At 38.1% G+C, this 24,506-nt stretch overlaps 7 protein-coding genes and 1 non-coding gene across 9 annotated transcripts in view; 3 read left to right on the forward strand and 5 right to left on the reverse strand.

Annotated features, from left to right (window-relative positions):
- Positions 1–724, reverse strand: part of LOC110410042 (protein ALTERED PHOSPHATE STARVATION RESPONSE 1-like) — a 1,084-nt gene extending 360 nt beyond the window's left edge. Inside the window, exon 1 of the mRNA XM_021419612.1 lies at positions 104–724. Coding sequence (XP_021275287.1) covers positions 104–724 — 621 coding nt within the window. The remainder of the gene's footprint in view (positions 1–103) is intronic.
- A 2,709-nt stretch (positions 725–3,433) lies between these two features.
- On the forward strand, positions 3,434–5,487 carry LOC110429118 (L-ascorbate peroxidase 3-like). Its single transcript, XM_021445011.2, has 9 exons — positions 3,434–3,821; positions 3,901–4,025; positions 4,123–4,172; positions 4,269–4,334; positions 4,499–4,547; positions 4,633–4,715; positions 4,816–4,895; positions 4,980–5,085; positions 5,174–5,487. The coding sequence occupies exons 1-9, from the start codon at positions 3,709–3,711 to the stop codon at positions 5,339–5,341; spliced, it is 840 nt and encodes a 279-aa protein (XP_021300686.1). The 5' UTR covers positions 3,434–3,708; the 3' UTR covers positions 5,342–5,487.
- A 256-nt stretch (positions 5,488–5,743) lies between these two features.
- On the reverse strand, positions 5,744–7,833 carry LOC110429109 (Tetratricopeptide repeat (TPR)-like superfamily protein). The gene is made up of 4 exons (XM_021444998.2): positions 7,552–7,833; positions 7,229–7,441; positions 6,985–7,140; positions 5,744–6,879 (listed from the first exon to the last, which is right to left on the reverse strand). The coding sequence occupies exons 1-4, from the start codon at positions 7,717–7,719 to the stop codon at positions 5,959–5,961; spliced, it is 1,458 nt and encodes a 485-aa protein (XP_021300673.1). The 5' UTR covers positions 7,720–7,833; the 3' UTR covers positions 5,744–5,958.
- Positions 7,834–9,491: 1,658 nt separating this feature from the next.
- On the forward strand, positions 9,492–10,780 carry LOC110429120 (myb-related protein 308-like). Its single transcript, XM_021445013.2, is given in 3 exon segments — positions 9,492–9,999; positions 10,106–10,482; positions 10,485–10,780. Coding segments are annotated over 3 exon segments (783 nt in total). The 5' UTR covers positions 9,492–9,673; the 3' UTR covers positions 10,565–10,780.
- A 1,379-nt stretch (positions 10,781–12,159) lies between these two features.
- LOC110429123 (uncharacterized) lies at positions 12,160–14,133 on the reverse strand. Its single transcript, XM_021445017.2, has 3 exons — positions 13,975–14,133; positions 12,713–12,826; positions 12,160–12,498 (listed from the first exon to the last, which is right to left on the reverse strand). The coding sequence occupies exons 1-3, from the start codon at positions 14,095–14,097 to the stop codon at positions 12,361–12,363; spliced, it is 375 nt and encodes a 124-aa protein (XP_021300692.1). The 5' UTR covers positions 14,098–14,133; the 3' UTR covers positions 12,160–12,360.
- On the forward strand, positions 14,125–14,198 carry TRNAI-AAU (transfer RNA isoleucine (anticodon AAU)). The gene has a single exon. It is a non-coding gene; the product is annotated as a tRNA-Ile (tRNA).
- Positions 14,199–14,549: 351 nt separating this feature from the next.
- On the reverse strand, positions 14,550–16,778 carry PAD2 (proteasome alpha subunit D2). The gene is made up of 3 exons (XM_021417892.2): positions 16,514–16,778; positions 15,687–16,101; positions 14,550–14,915 (listed from the first exon to the last, which is right to left on the reverse strand). The coding sequence occupies exons 1-3, from the start codon at positions 16,684–16,686 to the stop codon at positions 14,754–14,756; spliced, it is 750 nt and encodes a 249-aa protein (XP_021273567.1). The 5' UTR covers positions 16,687–16,778; the 3' UTR covers positions 14,550–14,753.
- A 559-nt stretch (positions 16,779–17,337) lies between these two features.
- HK1 (histidine kinase 1) lies at positions 17,338–24,246 on the reverse strand. Of its 2 annotated transcripts, none has more exons than XM_021417891.1 (13): positions 23,945–24,246; positions 23,579–23,821; positions 22,640–23,437; positions 22,149–22,396; positions 21,825–21,984; positions 21,183–21,309; positions 20,966–21,055; positions 19,965–20,159; positions 19,809–19,878; positions 19,669–19,711; positions 19,392–19,532; positions 17,914–19,056; positions 17,338–17,779 (listed from the first exon to the last, which is right to left on the reverse strand). In XM_021417891.1, the coding sequence occupies exons 1-13, from the start codon at positions 24,236–24,238 to the stop codon at positions 17,564–17,566; spliced, it is 3,768 nt and encodes a 1,255-aa protein (XP_021273566.1). In that variant the 5' UTR covers positions 24,239–24,246; the 3' UTR covers positions 17,338–17,563. The 2 variants fall into 2 exon arrangements, with proteins under 2 accessions (XP_021273566.1, XP_021273564.1); XM_021417889.1 differs by having other exon boundaries at positions 22,640–23,440.
- Between the last annotated feature and the right edge of the window lie 260 nt (positions 24,247–24,506).

The raw sequence follows: 24,506 nt of genomic DNA on the forward strand, positions 1-24,506 counted from the left end.
TCAAAAAATGGAAGTTTTTTGACAAATAAAATTGAAAGAATGGCAGAGATATACCTCCTTTACTTTGGGTAGAAAAGTTGGAATTTGAAACTTCTAACAGTACCGAGAGCTGGCTACCAGCATCGGCAGCTTTAAGAAAATACTCATCGACCTCTTTCACAATCTCCACCAGTTCTTTACTATTCCTCGAAACCACCATAGCCAGCTCGCTTCCGGTATCTTTCGAGAATCCACTCACCACAGAAGGTGGCCCCGCCACGCTCGCAGCCCCGGTTGCGGTGGCTGTAGCGGTGACCGCCACCTCAGATGCCGACGTAGCAGCCTCCCATTCCTCCTCTGTGGCTGACCGTGACGCAGTAGCCGGACCGAATGGATCCCAGAAGTCCCAGCTACTGGATGGAGGTGGAGGAGGCGGCGGAGGCAGAGCAGGGGAGGCCGTTGTACCAGATGTCCAAGTGTCTGAACCAGGACTCATTGGCGGCGGCGGCGGCGGCGGTGCTGGAGGTTGAGGCGGCTGAGGGACATGGTGGTGGAGGTGGAGAGAAGTTTCGTTGTTGGAAAATTGAAGGAGAGCCGAGCCAGTGCCTCGTAAAGAGCGAAGATACATAGAATGCGAAGCGGCAAGAGCTTGTCTAGCGTTAACCAATTGTTTCATGTATCTCTTTCTCGCCTTGCAACGTGAAACAGTCTCTTCTCTATCAATCCTCGAGTACCAACACCCCATTTTTCCTTGCTCACCTCTCTACTAAAGATCAACTCTCTCTTTTTTTCTGTTCTCTTTCTTCTTTCTAAACTTTGATGGAAACTTAACCAAACAGTAAAAAGAAAACTGCTTTACAGAAAGAAAGTGACTTCTGGGTTATTTACTTTGTCGAAAGATCTGTTGCTTTTACCGCTGCAGCTTTCACCAATGGCGGGTCTTTCATCTTCAAGAACCTATCTTTCGCAGCAAAGAAACCTCCTTTTCCTAAATTGTTTTCTCCCAAGTTAACACTTTCGCTTCTTTGAACATGAAAATGTCTGTACTTCGTTTGTTTAGTCAGTGATGGAGGTGGCTTTGAACATGAAAATGTCTGTACTTCGTTTGTTTACTCAGTGATGGAGATGGTGGTGGTGGAGAGAGAGAGTAGAGATGGCAATTTTGAGAGGTACCAAAGACAACCAGCTTTGGGCAGAGAGCCAGAAAATTGTTTTTATATTCCACCTTAATGACGAAATTACCCTCCTGGAATGTACTTTTCCTGTTTTTAAATTACTGCAACATGCCGCTTGATCATGCAAAGCGGAGAACCCAAACCTGCCACCAAGCTGATGTTAGCCCGCAGAAGCTGTGCGGGGGTGGATGCCTAGATTTGGAAACATCTTGAGGGTGTTCTCGTAACTCCACATTTCAACGGCCATTGGCAAAGCTTAATTTGGATATCAGGCAAATGGAAAGGCAAGTTGGATTCAAATCACATAAGTTGGGCTTATGACTTATGAATGCTTGATTAAGAACATAACAAACGTTCTGCTTTAGTTCAGAAAGAACAAAGAAGGAAAAAGTAGAGTGTAGTTAACTTGAATCTCTTGAAAACAAATGGGATTTTTTTGTCTTTCCCCATTTCCCTTGTATCTATAAACATTTATCTGGTTTCAAAGCAGATGGGGGAAGCAATGGTGCTAGTTGCCATGAAAGAATTGCAGCAAAATCTTGCATGCATGCTTGTCTTATACTACTAGCTGCTACTACTACTGCTTACCCAGGAAGAAGAATACGCATACCAGGAGTCGGACTTGCATTGGGAAATGATGGCAATTCGTATATTCAATTGCTTGCCTTTTTGGGGAACCGTGACAGTGGAATCGAGACCACACCAGAGAACATTTCAGGATAAACTTGCCATAAAATAAATATCATCCCCTGGGGCAACATTGCCCTTGGCACTCTTTTTTTGAATTACATCCTTCTTACAAAAAACAAAAGTAAGCAACTTGTCTCCAGGGTGTCCTGTTTGTCCTCTTCAGCAAACTAAACTGCAGTAGGAAGTACCAGGGCTTGACTTCACCCCAAGTCTTCACAGTTCACACCAATCCTAAGATTACCATTGCTACTCAACCATCTTCCAGGATCAAGGAATAGTACTGTACAAAATCAAAGTTCAAGATTATTTTTTGCTTGTAAACTTGCTCTTATCTCAATCAAATCATTAGAACAATGGATTTGATATAACCTTTTTGTTTATGACAATGATGAGTAGGTGATGGGATGCATATGAAAAACGATATGAAGTTCATCATCGAGATCAAATCTGAATGTCTGTTGTTTTTCAAAAGGAATCACATACCTAGCTGGCATTCTTATTATAACCATAATCAACTCACATGTGGACTCTAACTAACCTTTGTATGCTCCCATCATAGTATCATGCCTCGCACTAAAAGGAAATGCTATATATATAATTTGGGCAAATGCAACATAATAAATTAGTGTCCTACAAGTGGTGAAAATCTACCTAAAATCTTTACTTAACTTTGGTTGTGTCTTGACTTTGATGGATAGACAAATTGAAATCCAATCTTCACAGACTTTACAAGTATGACAATTTGTATGCACATGTTTCACTTGTATCGTGTAAATTTAATATTGTAGTAGTTATATAAATAAAAATAAATATGACATGATTAATTAAACATATTAAAGATCTCAAACACGTATATTTATTAAATACGTTATACGACATAACATAACTAACACATTTATTACATAAGTCTAATTAAGTTTATACGACATGATGCAATTAACATTTCATTTAAATATTATTTAAGGTGTTTAAATTTATCTTAAATTAGTTCATAAATAAGTTATACGAGTCAAATTATACAAGTCAATATAAGAATTCGTTTAACTAAATGAGTTAAACAGATTAAGCCGATTTAATGGATTTTAGACATAATTATTGTATCTTAAATGTATTGACTTAATTAATACATGAAACACAACAATCTTAAATTTAAACCCACTCTCATATCAACAGGTGTATTTACTGTATTACCTCGAAATCTCTAATACTTGAAGTTCAATTAAGTAGAGTACTCTTTTATAAGGAAATAAACTCTTAAAATTAACTTATTTCTAGAATTAAGGTTGTCAAATTTAGTTCTACAATTAAGTATTTGTTTGTTTTGATATTAAATTTTACTATCAAATATTTTACGCAAAAACAATTTTCTCTCAGTAATTATGTTGGATTACCAAACCGACCTCTGGCCTTTTCAGATATTTGGGCCCCAGCAGACAGATTCAAAAAAGTGGGCCCAGATCAACAATAAAATCTGATTCTAGAAAGGCACTTCAAAACCGGGTCGTCGGATCCATTTCCCGAGAGTTCTGAAAGCCCAAAGTCCAAAAATATTAGCTTTTCCTTCACACGCGCTCCTGGGCCACCCGTCTTCCATTTTCGAAGTGCTTCACTTTTTCCCTCTATCACCACCATTGAAAGCAAGGAAAGAAATCCTTTGCTTCTCATTTCGCTCGCCAAAACCAACTCCTCAATCAATCCTTTGGTTTTGATTCTTCTCATCGAATCCCCCGCGGCTATAAACTCGAGAACCCAAAGCTTCCTTTAGCCATACCTTTCCGTTTTCTCTTGCGTTCTTTCTCTTCTTCTTCCTTGCTTTGTGACGTACAGCTTTCAACAGGTCTCCCTTGAACGTAGCTTTGTTCTAATGGCGGCGCCGGTAGTCGACAAGAATTACTTGAAGGAGATTGAAAGGGCTCGCCGAGACCTTCGCGCTCTCATCTCAAGCGAAAACTGCGCGCCCATTATGCTTCGTTTGGCGTAAGTCATAATTTCTGTTACGAAAATGAAGATTTTAAATCTTACTTAATAATTTTAATTTGCTGTTTTTTGTTGGAAGGTGGCATGACGCTGGAACTTACGATGCTAAAACGAAGACAGGAGGACCAGATGGCTCTATCAGACATGATCAAGAGTTAAAGCACAGTACAAATAGTGGTTTGAAAATAGCCGTTGACCTTTGTGGTCAGAGTCCAGATACTGATCTATCCATTTAGAAATTGAGTTTCCTTTTAATCCATAACCTATTGATACGTATCTTTCCTTCTGTTTCTGATATCAGAAGAAGTAAAGGCCAGGCATCGGGTGATTACGTATGCTGACCTTTACCAGGTCTAGTATTTGTTATGTATTTTACGTAATTATTCATTTGATATGTCCCAATAAACACAAGCCCTTCATCAGCTTTTCAAAATTTTGGACTTACAGCTTGCTGGAGTTGTTGCAGTTGAGGTTACAGGAGGTCCTACTATTGACTTTGTTCCAGGCAGAAAGGTGTATTGATCGGAGTTCCTGAGCATCCAATCATCTTAATTATTAATTATTAGTACTTAGTTCTCTCACCCGAACATTTGCTTCAGTAGTTGGTCTGATCCCTACTTAAAGAACAGGTTCAAATCCTTTCTTAGTTAACCTCATTTAACTCTCTGATGTATCAGGATTCAATGGTATCTCCTGAAGAAGGGCGCCTTCCTGATGCCAATCAAGGTTTGTAATCTCTCACTGTTTTGGTTTAGTTTTAGTCTTAAATAACTATATATTTATGCCTTCTCTGATTCTTGTTTTGTTGTAGGAGCACGACATTTGAGGGACATCTTTTACCGGATGGGACTATCTGACAAGGACATCGTGGCACTATCTGGGGGTCATACATTGGTACTTTCTTTATGCAATTCAATAATCTAGCCACAATTCTTAAAGAAGTATAGTAGTTAAAAAGAAACATATTCAGAATATTCTGTTCTTGAATTTCCAGGGAAGAGCACATCATGAAAGATCAGGTTTTGATGGTGCTTGGACAAAGGAGCCTTTGAAGTTTGACAATTCATACTTCAAGTAAACCTCGGCAATTTATCTTTTTCTTTTTATATATTATCGAATTGATTTAAGTAGAATAAATAATGTTTATCCTGTAATCAGGGAGCTGCTGAACATTGAGTCAGACTCAGAGCTACTGAAACTACCCACGGACAAGGCTCTGGTAGATGATCCTAAGTTCCGCTGCTATGTTGAGCTTTACGCAAAGGTATGCACATGGTTGATTGTTGCATTATCTGTCATTCACAAGGGATTGGGTTTGCTTTTTTTTTTTTTTATGCTCTTTTAAATGGCAGGATGAGGATGCATTCTTCAGAGATTATGCAGCGTCCCACAAGAAACTCTCTGAGCTAGGCTTCATTTCACCTTCCAGGTTAGCTTTGAAGGTAGCTGCGGGAGTTGTTGCTGCTGCAGCTGTGGCAATCCTCAGTTACTATTTTGAAGTTCACAGGAAATTCAATTGACTGACTTGACTCACGAAGACCATGGAAATAAGTTTCCAAATAGGAAATTGTAGATGCAGTATTGCAATACTTCATTTAAATTTACACATGTCGATGACACAAGTGCATAGAATGTCAATAAAATCATAGATATGTGTTGTTTTCTTTCTTTTGGTACAATATATTTTGGTTGTTTTAAACCTCAAGTTTCAGCATTGACATTGTCAATCTGACAAGAGTTCCTTTTCTCTTTTTCCTCAACATGCAACTCAATCCTAGTGCAGGATCATGACAACAACCTTGGGGCCATCCTAAGCGTGATTGACAGTATCAGGAATTCCCAATTCATAAGTGAAAAGAAAGGAGAAAAAGAAGCAGGATAGAGGAAACAACATTTTCAATTGTGGCAGTGCTGAACTGAATTTATTATTTTGATGGATGTGGATTTGCCTTATTCGAGAGGCATACATATAAAGAAAATGTGAATAAAATAATTCTTAGGTAGCTACTGCCACCTTAAGACCTGCTACCCCTTCTTCTACAGGAATAGGAGTCAAGGAGAACAAGTTCATCTCCAACCTAAGAGTACAACTTAAGAAATTAAATTAGTTAAGACTGTTAAACGGGACTAGGTTAAGTCAGGCTCTAGGACTCAAAGAAAGAGTAATGTCTTGGAAAACCTTGAGCCTCTTATCAATTTTCTTTGGAAAGATCTTTGGATTGCTGGTTTCAACCCCCTTCCCTGGTTCATTTGTTGGGCCAAGAACTGCAGCAATGATAGCCTCTTCAAAGTCTTCGCTATCAGGTAATAAATCTGTCAATTTGTCTCCTTTCTCTCCAGATGAAGGAGAGAGCCTTCTTGTCTTAATCTCTGGTTTTTCCAGTTCTGCAGAGAAAGGCTTTGTGTAGTCTCCCATTTCATTCACTCTCATGGAGTTGGCAGAGTTCCCGGACCTTGTTCTTTTAAGGGTCTCGTGCAATTGATTCCCAAATGGATCTTTTGCAATAGGCTCCTTCACGAATTTTGATGAATAGAACGGTGGTGCATCAATATTTAGAGAATTTCCAAATGGAAAAGCTACTAATTTGGAGCTTGTCTGCTGTGGAATCGCCATCTGGTTTGCCATTATATTCGAATTAACATTCTCATCAGCAAAATCATCATGTGGTTTGACTGCATTTGCTGCTGGCAAGCTGATAGGATCCTTGCAGGGCTGAGGCTGCCAAATTGATGAAGAACCAAGGAAAGCGTCGAAGAGACGGCTCTGTTCAATCCTGTCCCCTCCCTTATTCATCATCTCAGACTCAAGATCCTTGAGCATCTGCTGTGCCCTCTCATAGGCCTTGAGATGGGAATCTACGCCTCTTGGTCCATCCGCAACCGCTGGTTTCACTCTTCGCAAAGTTTCTTTAGCCTCACCAATTCTACCTTGCTTCATCAAACAAATTCCCAGATTACACATCTTGTTATTATCAGACGCAATCGAAAGTGCCCGGCGATAAGCATCTTCTGCTTCCATGTAGTTGTTCTGCTGCATCAATGCCCATCCCAAGTTTCCCTGGAAAAAAGTAAAAAAATATTGCTTAAATTTATGTATCCATTGAAATTTTTATACAATCCAGTGAGTGGTAAAACAAGCAAAGATGGAAGACTAAAGTCTTACCAGCAACCGAGTTGCTTCTTGTTCCACAGAGACCTGGAATTTCTTTCCTTGAGACCGGGCTGTCTTGGTGCGCTTTCCATTGAAAGCCAGACCTTGTTGAATCAAATACAACTTGTGCTTCAACAAAGCTATTTGGTCATCCAATCTTCCACATCTCTGAAGAATAACCAATTAAAACAAGTCAGCCACCTGTTAAGACCAAAGCAACTTGACATAATTCTTAAGTTCACATTTGTGAAATGACCTTGAACAAATCCAACAGAATGTTATCAAGAGACTCCTGGGCTTGATCTGAGCATCTACTACGAAGCGACTTGATAGCTTCAATGGCTTCCTCTGCTCTATTTTGTTGCTTCATCACAATGGCCATATCTTTCAAAGCGCTATCCACTCTATCCCCAGCATTGATGGCTGCCCAGAACAAAGGAATCGCCCTCTCGGGATCTTTATCCACCAACTAAACCAAAACAAAAACACCCAAACCAATCAATTCCCAATCAAATAAACAAAACAAAAGAACACGTTTAGTCTTTTACAACCAATTTCAAAGACAGCCAAGATGCTTACTTGAACATTCTTGGCCCTAACATACGGACTATCACCAACTGGGACTTTGTGGATGGCATGAAAGGACTCAGACCGAGTTCTCGAAACCCCGAGTGGCTTTGCTGGAGAAGTAGGGGCCGATTTTGACGGCCTGAATCCGGGAGGAGCATTCCACACATCCTGCAACATCTTCGAAAACACGGTATTTTCCTTAATTCTTTCCTTTTCTCTTTGTCTTTTTGCAGTGATTTCAAAGATGGAGGAAGATGGAAATGAGAGAAGAGTGAAGAGAAGTGTGAGGGAGAATCGATGTGATTTAGAGAGGCTTTGGGAGAAAAGATTTGAAATTTTCGACCGTTGAGGTTACCGTTTTGCGTACTAGCCGTTGGGTAACCGGTGGACTCTCCAACAATTTACTTAAGCCCAATAAGAAAAGAGATATTCTCCCTTTTTTTTCCTTAATGTTCAGCATATTTAGAGTTATGACCCGGTGATTGTAAGAATATTTGCATTCATACCCTCTAATTAGAGACTAAACCAAATCCAAAATCCTAAGGTGGAATTGGATATATTATCAATATTTTTGCGAATATTGTTTGTTACAATATTTTTTTTTCTATGGATAAACAAGATTTTATTATGGTGAGAAAATTTTAATATCATTTGGGATATAATAATATGTAATATCAATATCTTTTTAAATTTTACAATGTTTTGAAATATATTATTTTGCCTTCAGTAGGAAAAAAAACCTTTTATAGAAACAAATTGAAGATTTTTGCAAGTAAAAAAAAAACAACATTACCTTAATAGTGCAAAATAAGAATTTTTGACGAAAAAAATTTCCTTGATAATGTTATTTATTATCAAAAAATATTTTTTTTAATATTTTTTAAAGATATCTTCCATAAATATTTTTGATTGAAAAGCCTCCATCGAGGATTTATTGATAAAAATATTATTAGATCGAATATGTTTTTTTAAAGTCTTATAATTATACAACGCTTCACATTATATTGAACAAAAATACTTTTTTGATAATAATAAAAAACTTTAAAATATAATTTTTTTGAGATAAATAAAGGATAAACACTTTTTTTAGCCATGTAAGAGAAAAAATATATTATATTTTTTTGTGACAATTTGTAATAAATTAATAAAAGTTTTGCCTAACAAGATCCATTGAACTTGGGCTATGCCCAGGTTTGATGTTCAGAACCCAAACTTATTTATTGGGCCTCAAGTAAAACCCAAATGACAAAGGTTGTGAGTGCATATATATATATATATATAAAAGTTTTTTTGACTAAGTTTGATGTCACGTGATAGTCATTTTATGAAAAAATTAATTAAGAAATTAAAAAAAAATCATTGACCTCAAAAATTAATTTAAATCTAATAATTTAAGTCATGGGCTTTTTCATTTTCAGTCAAGTCGTGAGTGTGTGGCCAGATGTTGCTGATTAGAACTCGGAGACTTAAGTAGCTTACAAAGCAATTACTTGAGTCACATAACCCCTACTTCAACCCTTCTTATCCTCTAAAGGGGACAAAAGGTGGCCATTCATTTTCCATTTTAATGCATTCCTCCGCTGCATTAATCCATATATATTTGCTTACATTTTATTAAACCAAACTCGATTTGACATGACATGGACCAAAGCTTTGGTAGGAATTAAGATTGAAAGTGATGACATTTAAATCAATAAATCATCTCGTCTAAGTAGATATAAAGTTAAAAAATGACGTGACTTAGTTAAATTTTCTTATATTTTATAAGTTCTTTATAGGAAAATATATGCATGCGTGCATGTCGTGTCATGAGGGGCAACATGGGTTATAAGACTTCGTTAAATATGCATATGTTTTATACATATTTTATCTATATATTATTTGTAATACTATGTTGTGTAAGGGTACATGCATGTGCTTGTGTCAAGACAGGACCATTGATGGGATGGAGCTTCGCCCACAAAACTTTCTGTTTTACCAAATTACATTAGCAGCAGTTAATGACTTAGACCTGTCGTACTAGAAATCCTATATATAGGACTTGGTTTGCTGCTTCTTTAACTGGACTGCACCAAACCCACATCCATCTCCTTTACTCCCATCATCTTTTGCCTAGCCATCACCGAGCTATATGTACGAAGGCCATTGCCAAAATCAGCGCCAAAGTCTGGTATTGCAAAGCAGGAAGCGGAAAATGGGCAGGTCCCCTTGTTGTGAGAAAGGTCACATGAACAAAGGAGCTTGGACTAGAGAAGAAGATGAGCTTCTCATAGCTTACATCCAAGCTCATGGAGAAGGTTGTTGGAGATCCCTCCCTAAAGCTGCTGGACTTCTCCGTTGTGGAAAGAGTTGCCGTCTTCGATGGATTAACTATTTGCGTCCTGATCTCAAGAGGGGTAATTTCACTGATGAAGAAGATGAACTCATCATCAAGTTACATAGCCTTCTTGGTAACAAGTTAAGTCTCTCCCGAATCTTTGATTTGATTTACTTCTTCATGCCTTAGCTAGCTGTCTCGGTTAAACTGTAATGGGTGTTTCTCTTTTGTTTCTGGTACGTGAAGGTGGTCAATAATAGCAGCAAGGCTACCAGGAAGAACAGATAATGAGATCAAGAATCACTGGAATACCCACATAAAGAGGAAGCTATTGAGCAGAGGTATCGACCCCTTGACGCATCGACCGATCAATGAACAAGCTGCTACTCACAGCACAGATAGGGGCTCGTCTGCTGCAGTTCTGAGACAGGATGCGAAGACCGATATTGAGTTTCCTTACCTAAACCACAACAACCCAGATGGAGAAAAGTACCCAGAGTTGAATCTTGAGCTGCGGATAAGCCCTCCTTCTTCACACCCACCTCGAAAAGAGGAGACAACAGACAGAAAAATCATTTGCTTCTGCTCTAGCTTGGGACTGCAGAACAGCAAGGGGTGCACTTGTGGGGCAGTAGGAATAGAACATCTGAGATTTTGTGCTTGACGGGTGGCGTTTTGGATTACAGAAGGTTGGAGTTGAAGTGAGAATTTAACTTCATATATCTGATGGCAAAACCAATACTAGTTTATGTGTATGAAAGGTTTCTCTAGTTCCCCTTCTGGTTTGTATATCTGTTTGTTTTACTATGAAACACCCCTGACACTTTCTGTCTGTAGTTCAATGAAAATTTAGGAATGTTTGTCCACATATTCAAATCTTTGCTAAGATTTCTTTAGGATTATTGAATGTTTCTTGACTTATGTTATTTCAGTTGGGAAGAAAAAGGAAACTTCTCCTTTGGTATATGGATTAATGAACAACCTTGGATAGGAGAAAGTAACAGGGAGCCGAAGGAGGTAGGTAACCTATCTCAGTCATGCATAAAAGAAGAGCGAGAACCAAGCAGTGAAAGCGAGAGCCGGAGAGAGAGAGTGGCCAGCCTTCGGTATTCATTGCTAGTTTTGTTTACCATCTTACACAGTTCTACCAACCAAACAATTATTGTGCCAGCTGCTGCTGACTGCATATAAAAAACAAAACCGGATTTCGTAAAACTTGTCTCTGCTATTTTGTTTTGTATGTCTCCCTCTCCTTATCCAACACTTCAGTAAAATGCTGACAAAATAGCCTAACTATAATTAATCTGGACTTAGCTTTATCAGCCGTTACATGTCCTTGAAAAGAAGGGAAGTTACCTATCTATTCAAGAGAACGAACAGATGCCGGTACAATTCCATATGTAACGCTAGCTAGGGGCCCAAGGGGGGTGGGGGAAAAGTTTGCTGGCTCCGTTTGTTGTTGATGATGGTCCATGTTCATCTGCCCTTTTTCTTGTTTCTTTTTAACTAGAACAGGACAAGAAAACTACCCAATCTGAACAAATTATTGATCAGAAGAGGGATACCCATGGCTGATAACGGCAGAGCAACTATTCTTTCACAAGACAGAAACTTGTAGCCACTTGCCTTAAGTCAAAGAGGCTTTGGAGGGTAAAAATATGAGTAAAAATCTCAAACTTGGATCACAAGACTTCTCTAGCTTGTTTTGCTTCTACATCAGAAAATTTTGGCCACAGTTTTTTTCCCCAAGAATGACAACCTCAGTGTCTGATTGAGATTGGTAGATCATGATAACTAGAAGAAAAAACAAACAAAACCCTCTCCCTGATGATGTTGTCTTACGTGCTTCTGTGACCAACATGGAATATTATGGTTGCTATTAACTCTAGAAAGTGTTTTGTGGTCCAATGAACCTACACGGTTTCAAGGTCACAATGGCAGGTAAAGCAATGAGGATGGAGAAAATTCCTTGCAAGCAGTCCTTTTTTTTTTTTTTAATTAGATTCCATCTTTTAGGTCATTTCATAACATGCACTCGAAGCCAGCAATAGAATTTCATTTTCAAGATGATATCATGATTATTTCATTGAGGTTTATACATAAAATGATAAAGAAAGATGAGAACACGTGAACTTCATTGCATTTTGTCCATAAGGAGATTGATCTGGCCTAACACGTAAACGATTAGAAATTTGATGGTGATAATGATGTCATGATTCTAATATCTGGTGAGACCACAATTTTCAAGCAAGGAATGGTTTGTGGTGCAGGATAAAGAGAAGAAACAATAGAATAGAACCTTTGGAAGGGAAATTGAGAACTGGAATTAATAAATGAGAAGTCATGGTGCACAATACCCCATATCAAACAAACTTTCCTGTAGCATCTTCAGAACAGCTTACATCGCTTTAAGCATCTAGTACAATAAGTACACTGTTTACATACAAATTGGATATGAAAAAGGCATCCAGAATATCAAGCACTCACAATGCTGCCTCAAGTTATAGCAGAATCGCCTGTAAACTGCCTGGTTTATCAATTCTTGCTGTACCTGAGCTTGATGACTCACCCATTGCATCAGGAGAAGCAGCAGCTTGGGATGGAGCTCTTTTCAGAGAAGTTGGTAGCCCTGATATTTCCTAAAAGAAGGGGAAAAAACTACTGTCAATTATCCCGGCATAAATTATGGAAGTAATTTAGCCCTTGAGGATTGAACTCTTCAGAAGCATGCCAGGAGCATTAACATCATTTTTTTTTTGTTGAAAAGAGCATTCGCATCATTTATCTGAATGGTATCACACGCAGCCAAAAGGAGATAAACTTGTAAGTTGTAACCCATTTTTTCCAAATTACCTTCATCAAATGCAGTCTCAGGTCACAGGGACGGACTTGGTTTCCAATGCATGCCATTGCAAATTTTGAATATTGAAATAGTACATCAGCAGCAGCTTGCTTTTTCTCTTCAATCTGGAATAATTGATATGATAAGAAAGAGAATGAAGAAGGTCAATAGCTTTCTGTTAAGGAGGAGATTAACAATCTTGAGCCTACACCATTTAGCATAGGTTATTATGTATGAGAGATCAAAAACAGGTGAAAAGCTAAACTCTCCAACTTTGATAAGGACTGTGAAAATAATACGTGAAGGAGACCAACAAACTTGCACGTTGATTTTGTTTCCAATGAATTAACCAGACTAGATTAAGACCTAATCCTGAGTTATTGAACTATATGGATCTCACTTGCTATTTGCATATTCTTCTCTTTCACAACCAAGGTCTAGTTGATGGATTATCACACTCCAAAGAAACGATTTGGTATTTTGAACACCAGATAAGATGTTCATGCAGCTATGCCTCTCAAATAAGATATTGAAACCCAGAAGTCAAAATCAAGTTCATAAATCCATTATGCTTGATTTTTTTTTTTCCATGGGATCATTCATACTTAATAAAAGTTCTCACCTATGATATTTCCTTTATGTGACTCACAAAGTCAACACATAATCAAAAAGCAAACTAGCCTTCTTGTTAGAGATGAAAAGAATGCATATGATCATTCCAGCAGACAAGAAAATGAAATGAATTTGAAATGCATAAAATTACTTTGCAAACTTCCAATCTACTCTGCCCATCAGAAATTTCACAGCATAAAGAATTGCTAATGATTTTCACCTTCTAAACTAAGAACCCAAATGCCCAGAACCTATAATTTTTTTCAGCATCTGATCAAATTACATGGTAACTGATTTTCCACATATACCAACATACAAAAAAGACAAAGTTACCTGAAAGTTGCAATTAAACGCAGTTGTAAGAAGGAAAAATTGTTGCCCAGTTCGATAAACACAAAGAAGATTTCAAATGAAATAAAATTTAAAGAGGTAGAGGTTAATACAAGACAACAACAACAAAGGGTATCGAATTCTCGTTATTTTTCTTTGGATAAGTAAACTTTCATTAACCCAAAACAACTAGCAAAGATTCAAGGATTAAGGTTTGATCAAATGAAAGAAAGAGACTCAACCAAGGATGAAACAAGGGCGGTATCAATCGAAAAGTAGATGACTTTATAATTGAAAAAACAAAAGGGTCAAGAAAGATTGAAACAAGTACCTCGTAATCTTCTTTCATTCTCGGAGCCTGGTCTGCAACAACTGACTTCCCCAGGGTTCGCTTGTTCGTCTCTCCATTATTTTCGTTTGGTTCCTGTCTTTTCAAGGTTGTAGAAGCTTTCATTGGTATTCTACTCGCTTTTAATCAACGGGCCTATTAGCTCAGTTGGTTAGAGCGTCGTGCTAATAACGCGAAGGTCGCAGGTTCGAGACCTGCATGGGCCATAATATTGATGTTTATTTTTCCCTCATCTCCACGTCTTTTTGGGCGGATTCATTTCCTCATCTCCGTGTTATTTTGGGCCACTGTCTTCCCTCATCGTCTCTGAGCGAGACCCAGAGTAACATTTTCAAGCCCAAACCCAATCTAAATCAGGTAAATGCAGCTAAATCATGGCATTTGGCTCAACAAATTCCCATTTTACTTTGAGGAGTTCATACGAGACCAAAGCCAAACCAGGCAAAGAGAATCATACTGCTCAATCTTTGCCAGTCTCATGCATGTTAACCAAATCGGATATTTTACTTTCTTTTTAGTATCAGAACATCAAGACATTTGCAGAAATAGCTTCAACGTCTGGGACAGTGTTGAAAATTCATAATTTAAATATCCAAAGTCAAATAAAATACCAACAATGGATGATAACTCCATGATGTGTATAATGAAGCTCAAACGGGTGAAAGTGGGCTGAATACATCAAAAGTCAACCAGAAAAAACCCCAAACAACCCCCCCTAAAAAAAAGGATAGAAAAGTAAAAGGATGTCAACACTTGCTGTTTCATGTTTCTTTTGGAGGGGCCTTCTTTGCAGCCTCAGCTGCTGCCTTCTCTGCTTCAATCTCAGCTGCAATGGCATCAATTTCAGCCTCATCAAGCTGCCGCAGACCATGTTCCTTTGTCATCACAGCAACTTCGATGTTCTTTCCCCCACTCTCAACAACCTGCATGCAAGAGACACGCATAACGACAGGCACCCTTATTTGGCATAAAACATGCATCTTTACCATATTAGTAAGCTAAATAACCAACCGTATGCAATCTGATATTAAAAGGAGTAGTAGTTAAAAGTAAACTTTAACCTACTCAGACAACTAAATCTATGAAGCTGTTCTTCTATACACCAATAACTTGATGATATGCGTACCTCCTGTTTATGTGGTTTAACTAATTGTCGCATTGTTGTATAATCTAGCTACAAGTGTATCATTTCACAATTAAAATCTTTATTGCCATCATACTTCCAAGTACCAATGCATTGGGAAGAAAGAATTACATGGTATGGCACAAAGAATACTCAAAACCTTTTTCTCTAGATGCTTGTGCTCCTTGAAAGCAAAGCACTAATTAAATCATTACTTTCTATGGAAACATATAACATTAACGTTCAAGTTGTGTTTCTTTTGCTCCATTTCATAATTATATTCAGGTGTTTTCCATTTTCGAGTGGCACACTGGCACAGGTTGATAAGCCATGTCATTTCTGTAAGGCTTAACAGTCCATGCATAATCTTAAAAGGCAGGACGCATATTGCATGCAGGGAATGACTACAAGTAAATGATAGATTTACTCCATATTTCTGTTGATTCAATAACTAAGAAGTTAGAAGCAGCACAATTTTCACCATACATTGAAAGAAGACAGATCATGGAACAACAAAGACATGAAAACAAAGTAAAAGTCAACAAACGAAGAACTAGCCAGTTAAACTTACCTCAAGCAAAGCACGAATTGCAAGCTTAATGGTTTCTTGTCCAGAGGTTTCCTTATAGTTCTTCTCTAGAAACTCTCTAATCGAGTTAGAGTTTCTCCCAGTTGCATTAGCTTTCCAAGCAGAAAATGTCCCTGATGGGTCTGTCTGATAAAGTGACGGTACACCAGTATAGGGATCAAAGCCCACAATCAGCGTTGAGAGACCAAACGGCCTAACACCTCCACTTTGAGTATACTTCTGTTGAAGTCCTGCAATGAATCGAGTGATATACTCGACAGTAACTGGATCTTCAACAGTCAGCCTGTGGCTTTGACATTCAATCCGAGCCCTATTTATGAGAACGCGAGCATCTGCTTTGAGTCCAGCACATGCCAACGCAATGTGATCATCCAAGTTCACAATCTTCCTAACCGTTCTACACAACAGTAGCCGTAAAAGGGTCAAAAATTGCCCACCTTGAGGAAATTCAAAAACTCAAATGATTTCTTTAATGCATGTTTTAATCATAAAAATTGGTAAAATTTTCTAGTTTCTACATCATCAAGACAAAAAATTCTCCAACTAAAATCACTGTTCCTCAACTTATGCAAAAAAAACAATTTTTAGGAAAATCCCCATCTAGAGAACAATGAGGAAACATGATAGAGGTAGGCTTAAGCTAAAAATTGTTGCATCCCCGTTAGTTCCAAATCCAGATCATAAACCCCTAACCCTAACCCTAAAATTACTTTCAAGTGCAATTAAGTAGAAAGATACCATTTTTGAGCGAGATAAAATGGAAATCTCAAATGGAGGGATAGTGTAATGTAAAAAGAGAAAACAAATACCTAGAGTCCTGGAGCTTGGCGGTGGATTTTTTCTCGACACCGAGCACGACGATGTCGGTGCCACGGACTCCGACGGCGGCGTTGCCTTTGCGGACGGCTTCTAGAGCATATTCCACTTGGAACAAATGACCGTCCGGCGAGAACACCGTGATCGCTCTGTCGTACCTCGCCATTTCCTTGGATTTGCTTTTGCTATAGCAGAGTCGCTGAAGCTTTTCTTTTCAGTTGGCGTCAACTTAAGCGACAAGTTAGAAAAATGGAAGAAAGTAGGAAAGCAAGCTTTAAAGATACATGCATTCTTGACCACAATTGAAAAATAAAAAAGAAAAAGGGACCATTATGTAAATTTTCCTTTTTAATCCATAAATAGAAACAAAAAAAGATTAAAATATTTACGTTAAACCACTTAATTTAAGTTTTTTTTGTATTTGAATGAAAAAAGGTATTTTTTTTGAAGAATCATATATAAAAGATAATAATTTTATTCATAAAATTGAGTTTACAAAGAGCATTATGTTTAAATTTTACTTTTAATTTTCAATTCGAGAAAATGTTAACATTTAATGATTTATTTATCACATATTTATTTTGCTAACAAATTTATAGAAAATAAAAAAATAACCATCTATCAATATCCATTATTCAAATATTTTATTAATGAAAATCTTTTTTGTGTCTTTGTTAGTAATGAGTGGTTTATGTTATAATTATTTTTTCATCTTTACATTATTAATATATACATATTTTTTTACTTTTTTGGGCTTTTTCTCGTTCAGAAAAAGAAGCAATCTTTTGATATATTCTTTCTCCATAAGACACATTTACTTAGATTTATACTTGGGCATTGAGTTATACACAAATTGTCATATTACATTATTAACTAAAGAAACTAGCCATGCATTAGGCTATTACCACTCTCACACTGAAGACTGTGACAGGAAAATTGGTTATACTCCTAGGTACAGTAACACGTGTTAAAGCTTGGTTTTTTTTCCAAGAAACAAGCTAGGACATTTTTTCTTTGGTTAGCTCTTTGCTTGGCAGGGAGCATTAGGCTGATCTTTTGGTGAGTGAAAGAATGGTGGACACCATCAACTTGTAGTCAATTGGCTTTGTTAGATAAGCATCCATGCCCACCTCCAAGCATTTTGCTTCATCTGATGACATTGCATGGGCTGTCAAGGCAACAATAGGTATGTGCCAACCGGTTCCTGCTTCTGATTTTCTGATTGCTTTTGTCGCTTCATATCCGTCCATCTTTGGCATCTGTTTAATCCATGCAGATGGAAAAGTTAAGCACTGTAACATAATAATTTTGAGGCAAATATGATTGAATGCTATGGAGTAGATCAGAATGAAGCAGGGATAAAGTATGCATTATCTTCCTAGTGATTTCTTACTTGGCAATCCATTAAGATCAAATCATATGGAGGAGAATCACTAATTTCTGTCTGTAGTCTGTTCCTCCTTTCTTGCAATGAGGAGTCCCTTCTATACTCTTCTCCGTTGAGCATGCAGTTCAGGGCGTCTACTGCCTGCAGTCCATCCCCAACAGCAATTACTGTAGCTCCCATTTTTTCCAGCATGATGGTTGCTACCCTTTGGAGAACTGGTGTATCTTCTGCAAGCAGTATCCGCAGGCCTTCAAGAGATTTCTGTCCATTTGCTGCCTTACTTGTATATGAATCATCTCTATCTTTAGTACTGCTGCTGACAGAATGTTGTTCTGGGGAATTGGAACTTTCAGATTTGGCATCTTCGGTATCATGTAACTTAGGCCTGGCATTGCACTGATCTTCTTCTGCCCTAAGATCATTTACTTCTGGACCTAAATGCGTGAATTCAACTAGGCAGTTCTTAAGTGTCTGGCAATTTGATGGACTGGATTTCACAGTTCCTTCTCTTGTTTCGTCTCCAGTATGCACAGAACTTACAGAATTAGTGCCACCCGATTCAGAATTGTCAGAATCATCGGAGCTGCAAGTCTCAAAATGAGATGAATCGATCTCGAGACATTCATGAGAATCACCTGCTTTTGCTGTACCTTTTGTTCCATTTGTACTTCTCTTTTGAAGTTCAACGTATCTCTCCTTTATGACAGCTTCCAAAATATGAAGCATTTTTGCCTTGTATAATGGCTTGTTAACCATCAATATATGTCCTTTCCTGCGGAGCTCCATCTTTATAGCATTGGAAGTATCATGATTCAGCATCCATGCAAATTTCACTTGGCCAGAGAATTTGTCAAGAAAATTAAGCTGTTCTTTCCATATATCTGTGCTCAAGTCAAGCAGCCCCAGATCAACAACTATAATGTAAACTGGGTTCCTCATGTCTTGTATACTGTGTACTTTAGATCTCAGAGTTTCATTTAGCGAATAATGAGAATCAAAACCACAATTACGAGTCCTGGCATGAAACAGTTCATGAAGGATTTGTGTCAGTTCATTCCACTCAGATGCTTCCAAAGTGGGTACTCCATTTCTAGACAACCACTGGGACATAATCAATCTACCCATGCTGCCGTTTAGTGCAAGGATCACCTGCATTCATGTTTTAAACATGTCAGCTGTTAATGTTGCTTTGACCTTACACTGCTTTTCAAGCGTCTGACCATAATTCTATGTTTTGACCATAAATAAATTGGCAACCTCCATGGGTGACACTGTCAGCTCAGGCAAGCTGAAAGTCTTAACTGTTATTTTCTAGGATGAGGTTTAGACAGAATTACTATTTATCTTGTGTACTCTAATGTGCAATCCTTCAGAGTGCTTATCAGGACAAAGATGACAGTTTCATTTTGGTGTATGCAAAATGAGAATCAAACTTAGAAGGTGACCAACAAAATTTGCTGCTCCGAAGAGCAAATTTTACTCACTGCTACACTGTGCTTTGCAAAATCCACTTGACCATGTTGTTCTGTGCCATCTGCAGGAGTACTGAGAAGCAAGAATAGTCTCATTAGAGTACCTGGACCATTCTTTTTCACAACCTTGATTTCTCCACCCATCTTGTGAACCTGCCATGGACAGTATGAGCAAAGCAAAGATGCAATTCATCATTTGGATTTGTCCACAAGGTCTCAGTATAATATATTCTGACATTTATATGGTAATGTAATGTAATATGAGTTTTTGTATCAACACTTCACTTACCAAAGTTTTCACAATGCATAGTCCAAGACCTGTGCCACCATGCCTGAAAGTCCAAAAAGATCTTTAGAGTAAAAATCTCTGTAAATTTCATTTCTTAATCTGGCCATGGATTTTGTCCACATCTTGCATAAATTACTTACGTCCGAGTTGTTGAAGGATCAGCTTGCTCAAAGCTCTCAAACACAGATTCCCATTTGCTTGCATCAATTCCTGCAGATCAGGGAAGATAAATTGGTACAAAAGTTTGCAAGGTATACTTATTTTCACACTGTTTCAAAAACTTCAAATGTTCATACCGCAGCCTGTGTCATCAACTTCAAACCAAAGAATCATTTTGTTGTCTCTCTTGCTGGCCTTCTTCATATGGTTTCCATGTTGCTTCAACTTTGTCCTTAGTGCAGACAGTGATTTCTTCCGATCGGGAGAGAACTTCCCAGAATCACTAGACACATTGGAATTCTCACACCATCCGCGCAGGATGATATGACCAGCTGAAAGCCATTTGAAACATTTAATCATGCAAGTAGGCTCTAAAGGTAAATTCTGTTGGAGTCTAACACATCATCATCATTGCATATCCATAAATATTGTTGAGTTTCTTATCTATGATACTTGCTCTTTCTCTGTGTTTGAAAATATGTCTGAGTTTTGCTCTGCCGGATGTTAGAATGAAAGTAATTCAAAAGCTTGCTAAATCAAATCAAACCTCTTACTTTCCATGTTACCACCTGATATTGGAAGTTTGCATGTCTAAAAACAATTTTACATGTTCTTGTTCATGACCACGAAAGTACTGAGTTAATTAGAATATAGAGCAGGGGTGAAATCTCTTAAGAGCAAAATAATAACTTACAACCAAAAATTAACTCTCAATCATATGGTCCTATGTTGCACCCCTGTTTTAAAAGAAATCCACCTGAAAAGAAGAGACTTTCCATTATCTTCAGCCTCAATCTTGTCCAAAACCATACAGAACCAGCCAATCTTTGACTTATTTAGGTGACTAAATAATGGTTTTAATCTAAACTTTTGTTTCCCATTTCAATGGAGAAAATCTGGCTTGTTGATTATTTTGGTTGTTCTAAGCACTATGGGTGCCTTGTCATTCCCTCTCCTACATCCTTCCTGAATCCTAACAGGGGATTCTTTTAAGTTATTTTTCTTGATTTTTTCTATCTTTCCCCAGTAGAAATATTTATATAGTCTTCTTCTTGGTTCCAATCCATGATCAAGGGCCCAGCAGATTGCAATATAAAACTAGAGTTGCAGACATAAGCAATGTAAATGTTCATCTTACATGTTGTGAACTTGATGGAATTGCTTATTAGGTTTGCGAAAACTTGAACAACTCTGGCAGAGTCTCCTCTAACTAATTTTGGAATGTCATCTGACAATATTTGACAGAAAATGGACAAGTATTAGATTATGTCTGTATTCATATAAACATAGATCGATGATCATCAGTTCTGATTCAGAAAAATAGTTCTCTCTCACCCAGAAGGTTTGAGTCATACCAGAGAGATCCAGAACAGTCTCCACATTGTGGTTAATGCACTGCACAGAGAACATATCAACGAGTCCTTCAAGTTCCCGTCCCAAGTCAAACTCAGTTTCTTCTAACACCAGTTTTCCAGATTCAACCTATGCAATATTTGGAAAACAATGAATTTGGGCTTTGACTGTCATGGTCAAGAGGTGCACTATCAGAATTTTCTTGCACTCTTTCTAGAGGTAAAGTTTTACTTCCCTCTGTTTCAATATATCATGAATTTTCAAAAAAAAAACTGCTCCAAGCCTCTCAACTTGCTTCAACAAGTGAACAAGTAAAATCTCCTTGACAGACTAAGCTCACAGGGCTACACCAATCATGTAACAACTGATAAACTATGACAGTTAAAACTCATACAGTTTACAGTCGTTTATTTTTGTGTGATGACGCATTGTCTTACTCATTGATGCCGAAAGGACCATCAATTCTATAGTTTTGAACTTGATTAGCTCTGTCAAAAGTGCAGTTGGCTAAAAGTTACAACTTATGGATGAAAACTCTGCTCATGTTTTTATTCTAAAAGCATTGTCTTTCATCTTAACAACTGCTGATGTTTATATTAACTCAGTGTTTCCAGTTCCATAATTGGTTTTTCCTTGTGTCTCACCTTGCTCAAGTCCAATATGTTGTTGAGAAGCCGGAGTAGAGCCGTTGAGCATTTACGGATCTGGGTAACCATTGCATACTGTTCATTTGTAAGACAGTCATCACAGATAAGAATGTCCAACAAACCAATAACAGCAGCCATAGGCGTCCTTAGTTCATGACTGTAACATAATACATCCGTAAGGGGCTGGCAAATTTAACTGATAAATGGAATATAGTGACTAGGCTAGTGAGCTTTTAAGCAGAGTTTCTAAAGGAAAAATAACTAAACAAATATGGAGGGATCAGAGGAAGATTCTAGATTCTAGATATGGAAATTGGTTACCTCATATTTGCAAGGAATTGGCTTTTATAATTGCTTGATGCTTCTGCTCTTCTTCTGGCATCAAGATGGCTTATCAACTCTGCTCTGAGTTTCATTTCCTTTGATACTCCATTTGTCAGTATCAAAATACAGACGCATCCAATGACTAGGATACATATAGATGCAGATATCAATATGACCAAGGTTTTCAAGGCTCTTTCATCAACCTTCCCCATTATATACTTTCTTGGAATGATGATGACTCCAACCTGCACCAATTCTAACCAAATTTAGTGCCTGTCCAAGCAGTAATAACATTAGTAATATGTATAAAAAGAGGAACTTTGGACTCCTTGCCTCTGCATTTGTGCTCAACAAGAAATTATTTTAAACAGCACCATCTCTGGGATATCTTTATCTAGACCGGGAAGTCTGAAGTCTAGACATGTATCCAATGATCCAATGCCCAGTTTCATTATTAGGAAAAAAAATGAAATGTTTTCCAAACTTACCATAGGTAGTCTTTTTAGGTTTAGAAAAAATGAATCAATGTAATAATGCTGGCCGCCAAGATTGGCTTTCTCCACATGAACCACATGACCAGGAGGGAACTTGTTTCCATAGGCATTCTGTAGCCACTGGGCTCCCATTCGTATCACATGATCCTCTGAATCAACAGCCATCATAAGCTTAGGCCCCTTTGTTGTATTTTTTAACAGAGGAGCATTTGTGGATGTAGCCAGTAAGTAACCCTCTTGTGAGGTCAAATATATGTACCCGCTGTGCACTTCAACCAGTTCTTTCATCAGCTGGCCTACACTATAAAGTGCTGTGGTGACACCTACAACTGCCACTATACTTCTGTTCGAAGCGTCCCGCACAGGAAGAGCTGCTGAAAGCAACGGTGAATCTGTGTACTTGCTCACTGCCACATGCCATGAAGCTACCCCGTCAGGCACTTGTGAAGGGCCTGCTATGTTGATAAGATCATCAGGTGGAATTGGCAGTGCCTTTCCTGTCTTCTCTCCAGTGACAGGATCAAGTGGTTCGCGGTACCAGATCGCAGAAAAATTACCATGAAAGAATTGGTCGTTCCACCCTTGTCGCGATGTGAGCTGTTTGGTGTTATAAGACTCACTGGTACTGATTGAATAATTTGCAAGATCAGAGTAGATGTAAAATGTGTTGTTACTCCTGTGGTCTCTATGGAATGCCTGGACAAATCCATTTTTGTAATTTATGGTTATGGCATTGAGAGCCTTCCGGCTGGCAAATAGTGCCCATGTTACATCTTTCATCATTTGATACAGCTGCTAAGAGTGAAAGAGATCAAGCAAGAGAAGAAAAGAAAAGGTTAGTGAATCTTATTTCCCAACAAAACTCAGTTTCAAAACTAAATTTACCAGTTGATAACACTGTTCAGACAGACAGAAAATAACTTAAGGATCAACCTCAACTTGTTCTGCCTGAGTGGTGGGCTTGCTGTACCGCTTGATTACATATTCTGACAACTTGACCTGGGCAGTTGTTATTTCTGAGGTAGAATTCAAGATGTTCCACATCCGTAAGATAGGCCGCTGAAGAAGCTCATAACGAAGACCGAAAGCTAAGGTGTTTAGTGATCTTGTTGTGTAGATCCTTGTGAAATGCCATGTTAGAATGGTTAGCAGCCCAATCAAAATAGCTAGCATGACCTGAAAGAGACGTTAGGAAAAAGAGAAAGAAAAGTAAATTACTAGGCTAGCAGCATGGAGATCAACAGAACTGAACATGGAGCTCTCTGGTAGGGAGTTGGAAAAATGAAAATTTATACTAACCATGATGGCAAGGCGAGCTACAAAAACACTGTAGTATGATGAGAGACACTGAGTACTTGCGTACTGGAATTCTTCCTGTTCCACATCCCCATGGAAAATCCTACCACCCCGGGGAGCTGTTTTCCTGCCCCAAGATGAAGCAAAACCCGAAATTCTATTGAACACCTTTCTCAAAGGAGTAGCCATTGGAGAGGCTAGTATTGGTGAACTTTCAGAACTACTTCTAGGAGGGGTTTCAAATGCTTTTTCTGCCATTTTTTGAAACCGTGGAAGTAGCAGTGTATGCACATTCATTCAATATCTTATGTGCATGTGTATCCGTTATGTGCGCACGCGAGTGCACGTGTATTATGTGTGTGAGAAGAAAGAAGAGATAGAGAGAGAATGTGTGATTATTCTTAAGTGGGGTGTTTTGATATACTGCTTCTTGTGTCATTTTCCACTTTTTGAAGGCAACGCACCACGACTTACAATTTTCAGAAGTGGAGGTTTGTGGTGTTTTATTCCTCATCCGCAATAACTTTGCCACATCTCCTCCTTTCTTTTTTTTTTTTCTCCTTTT

The sequence above is a fragment of the Theobroma umbraticum genome, unplaced genomic scaffold (assembly GCF_002168275.2).
Source record: "Theobroma umbraticum cultivar Fairchild unplaced genomic scaffold, ASM216827v3 scaffold_44.0, whole genome shotgun sequence".
NCBI lineage: Eukaryota > Viridiplantae > Streptophyta > Magnoliopsida > Malvales > Malvaceae > Theobroma > Theobroma umbraticum.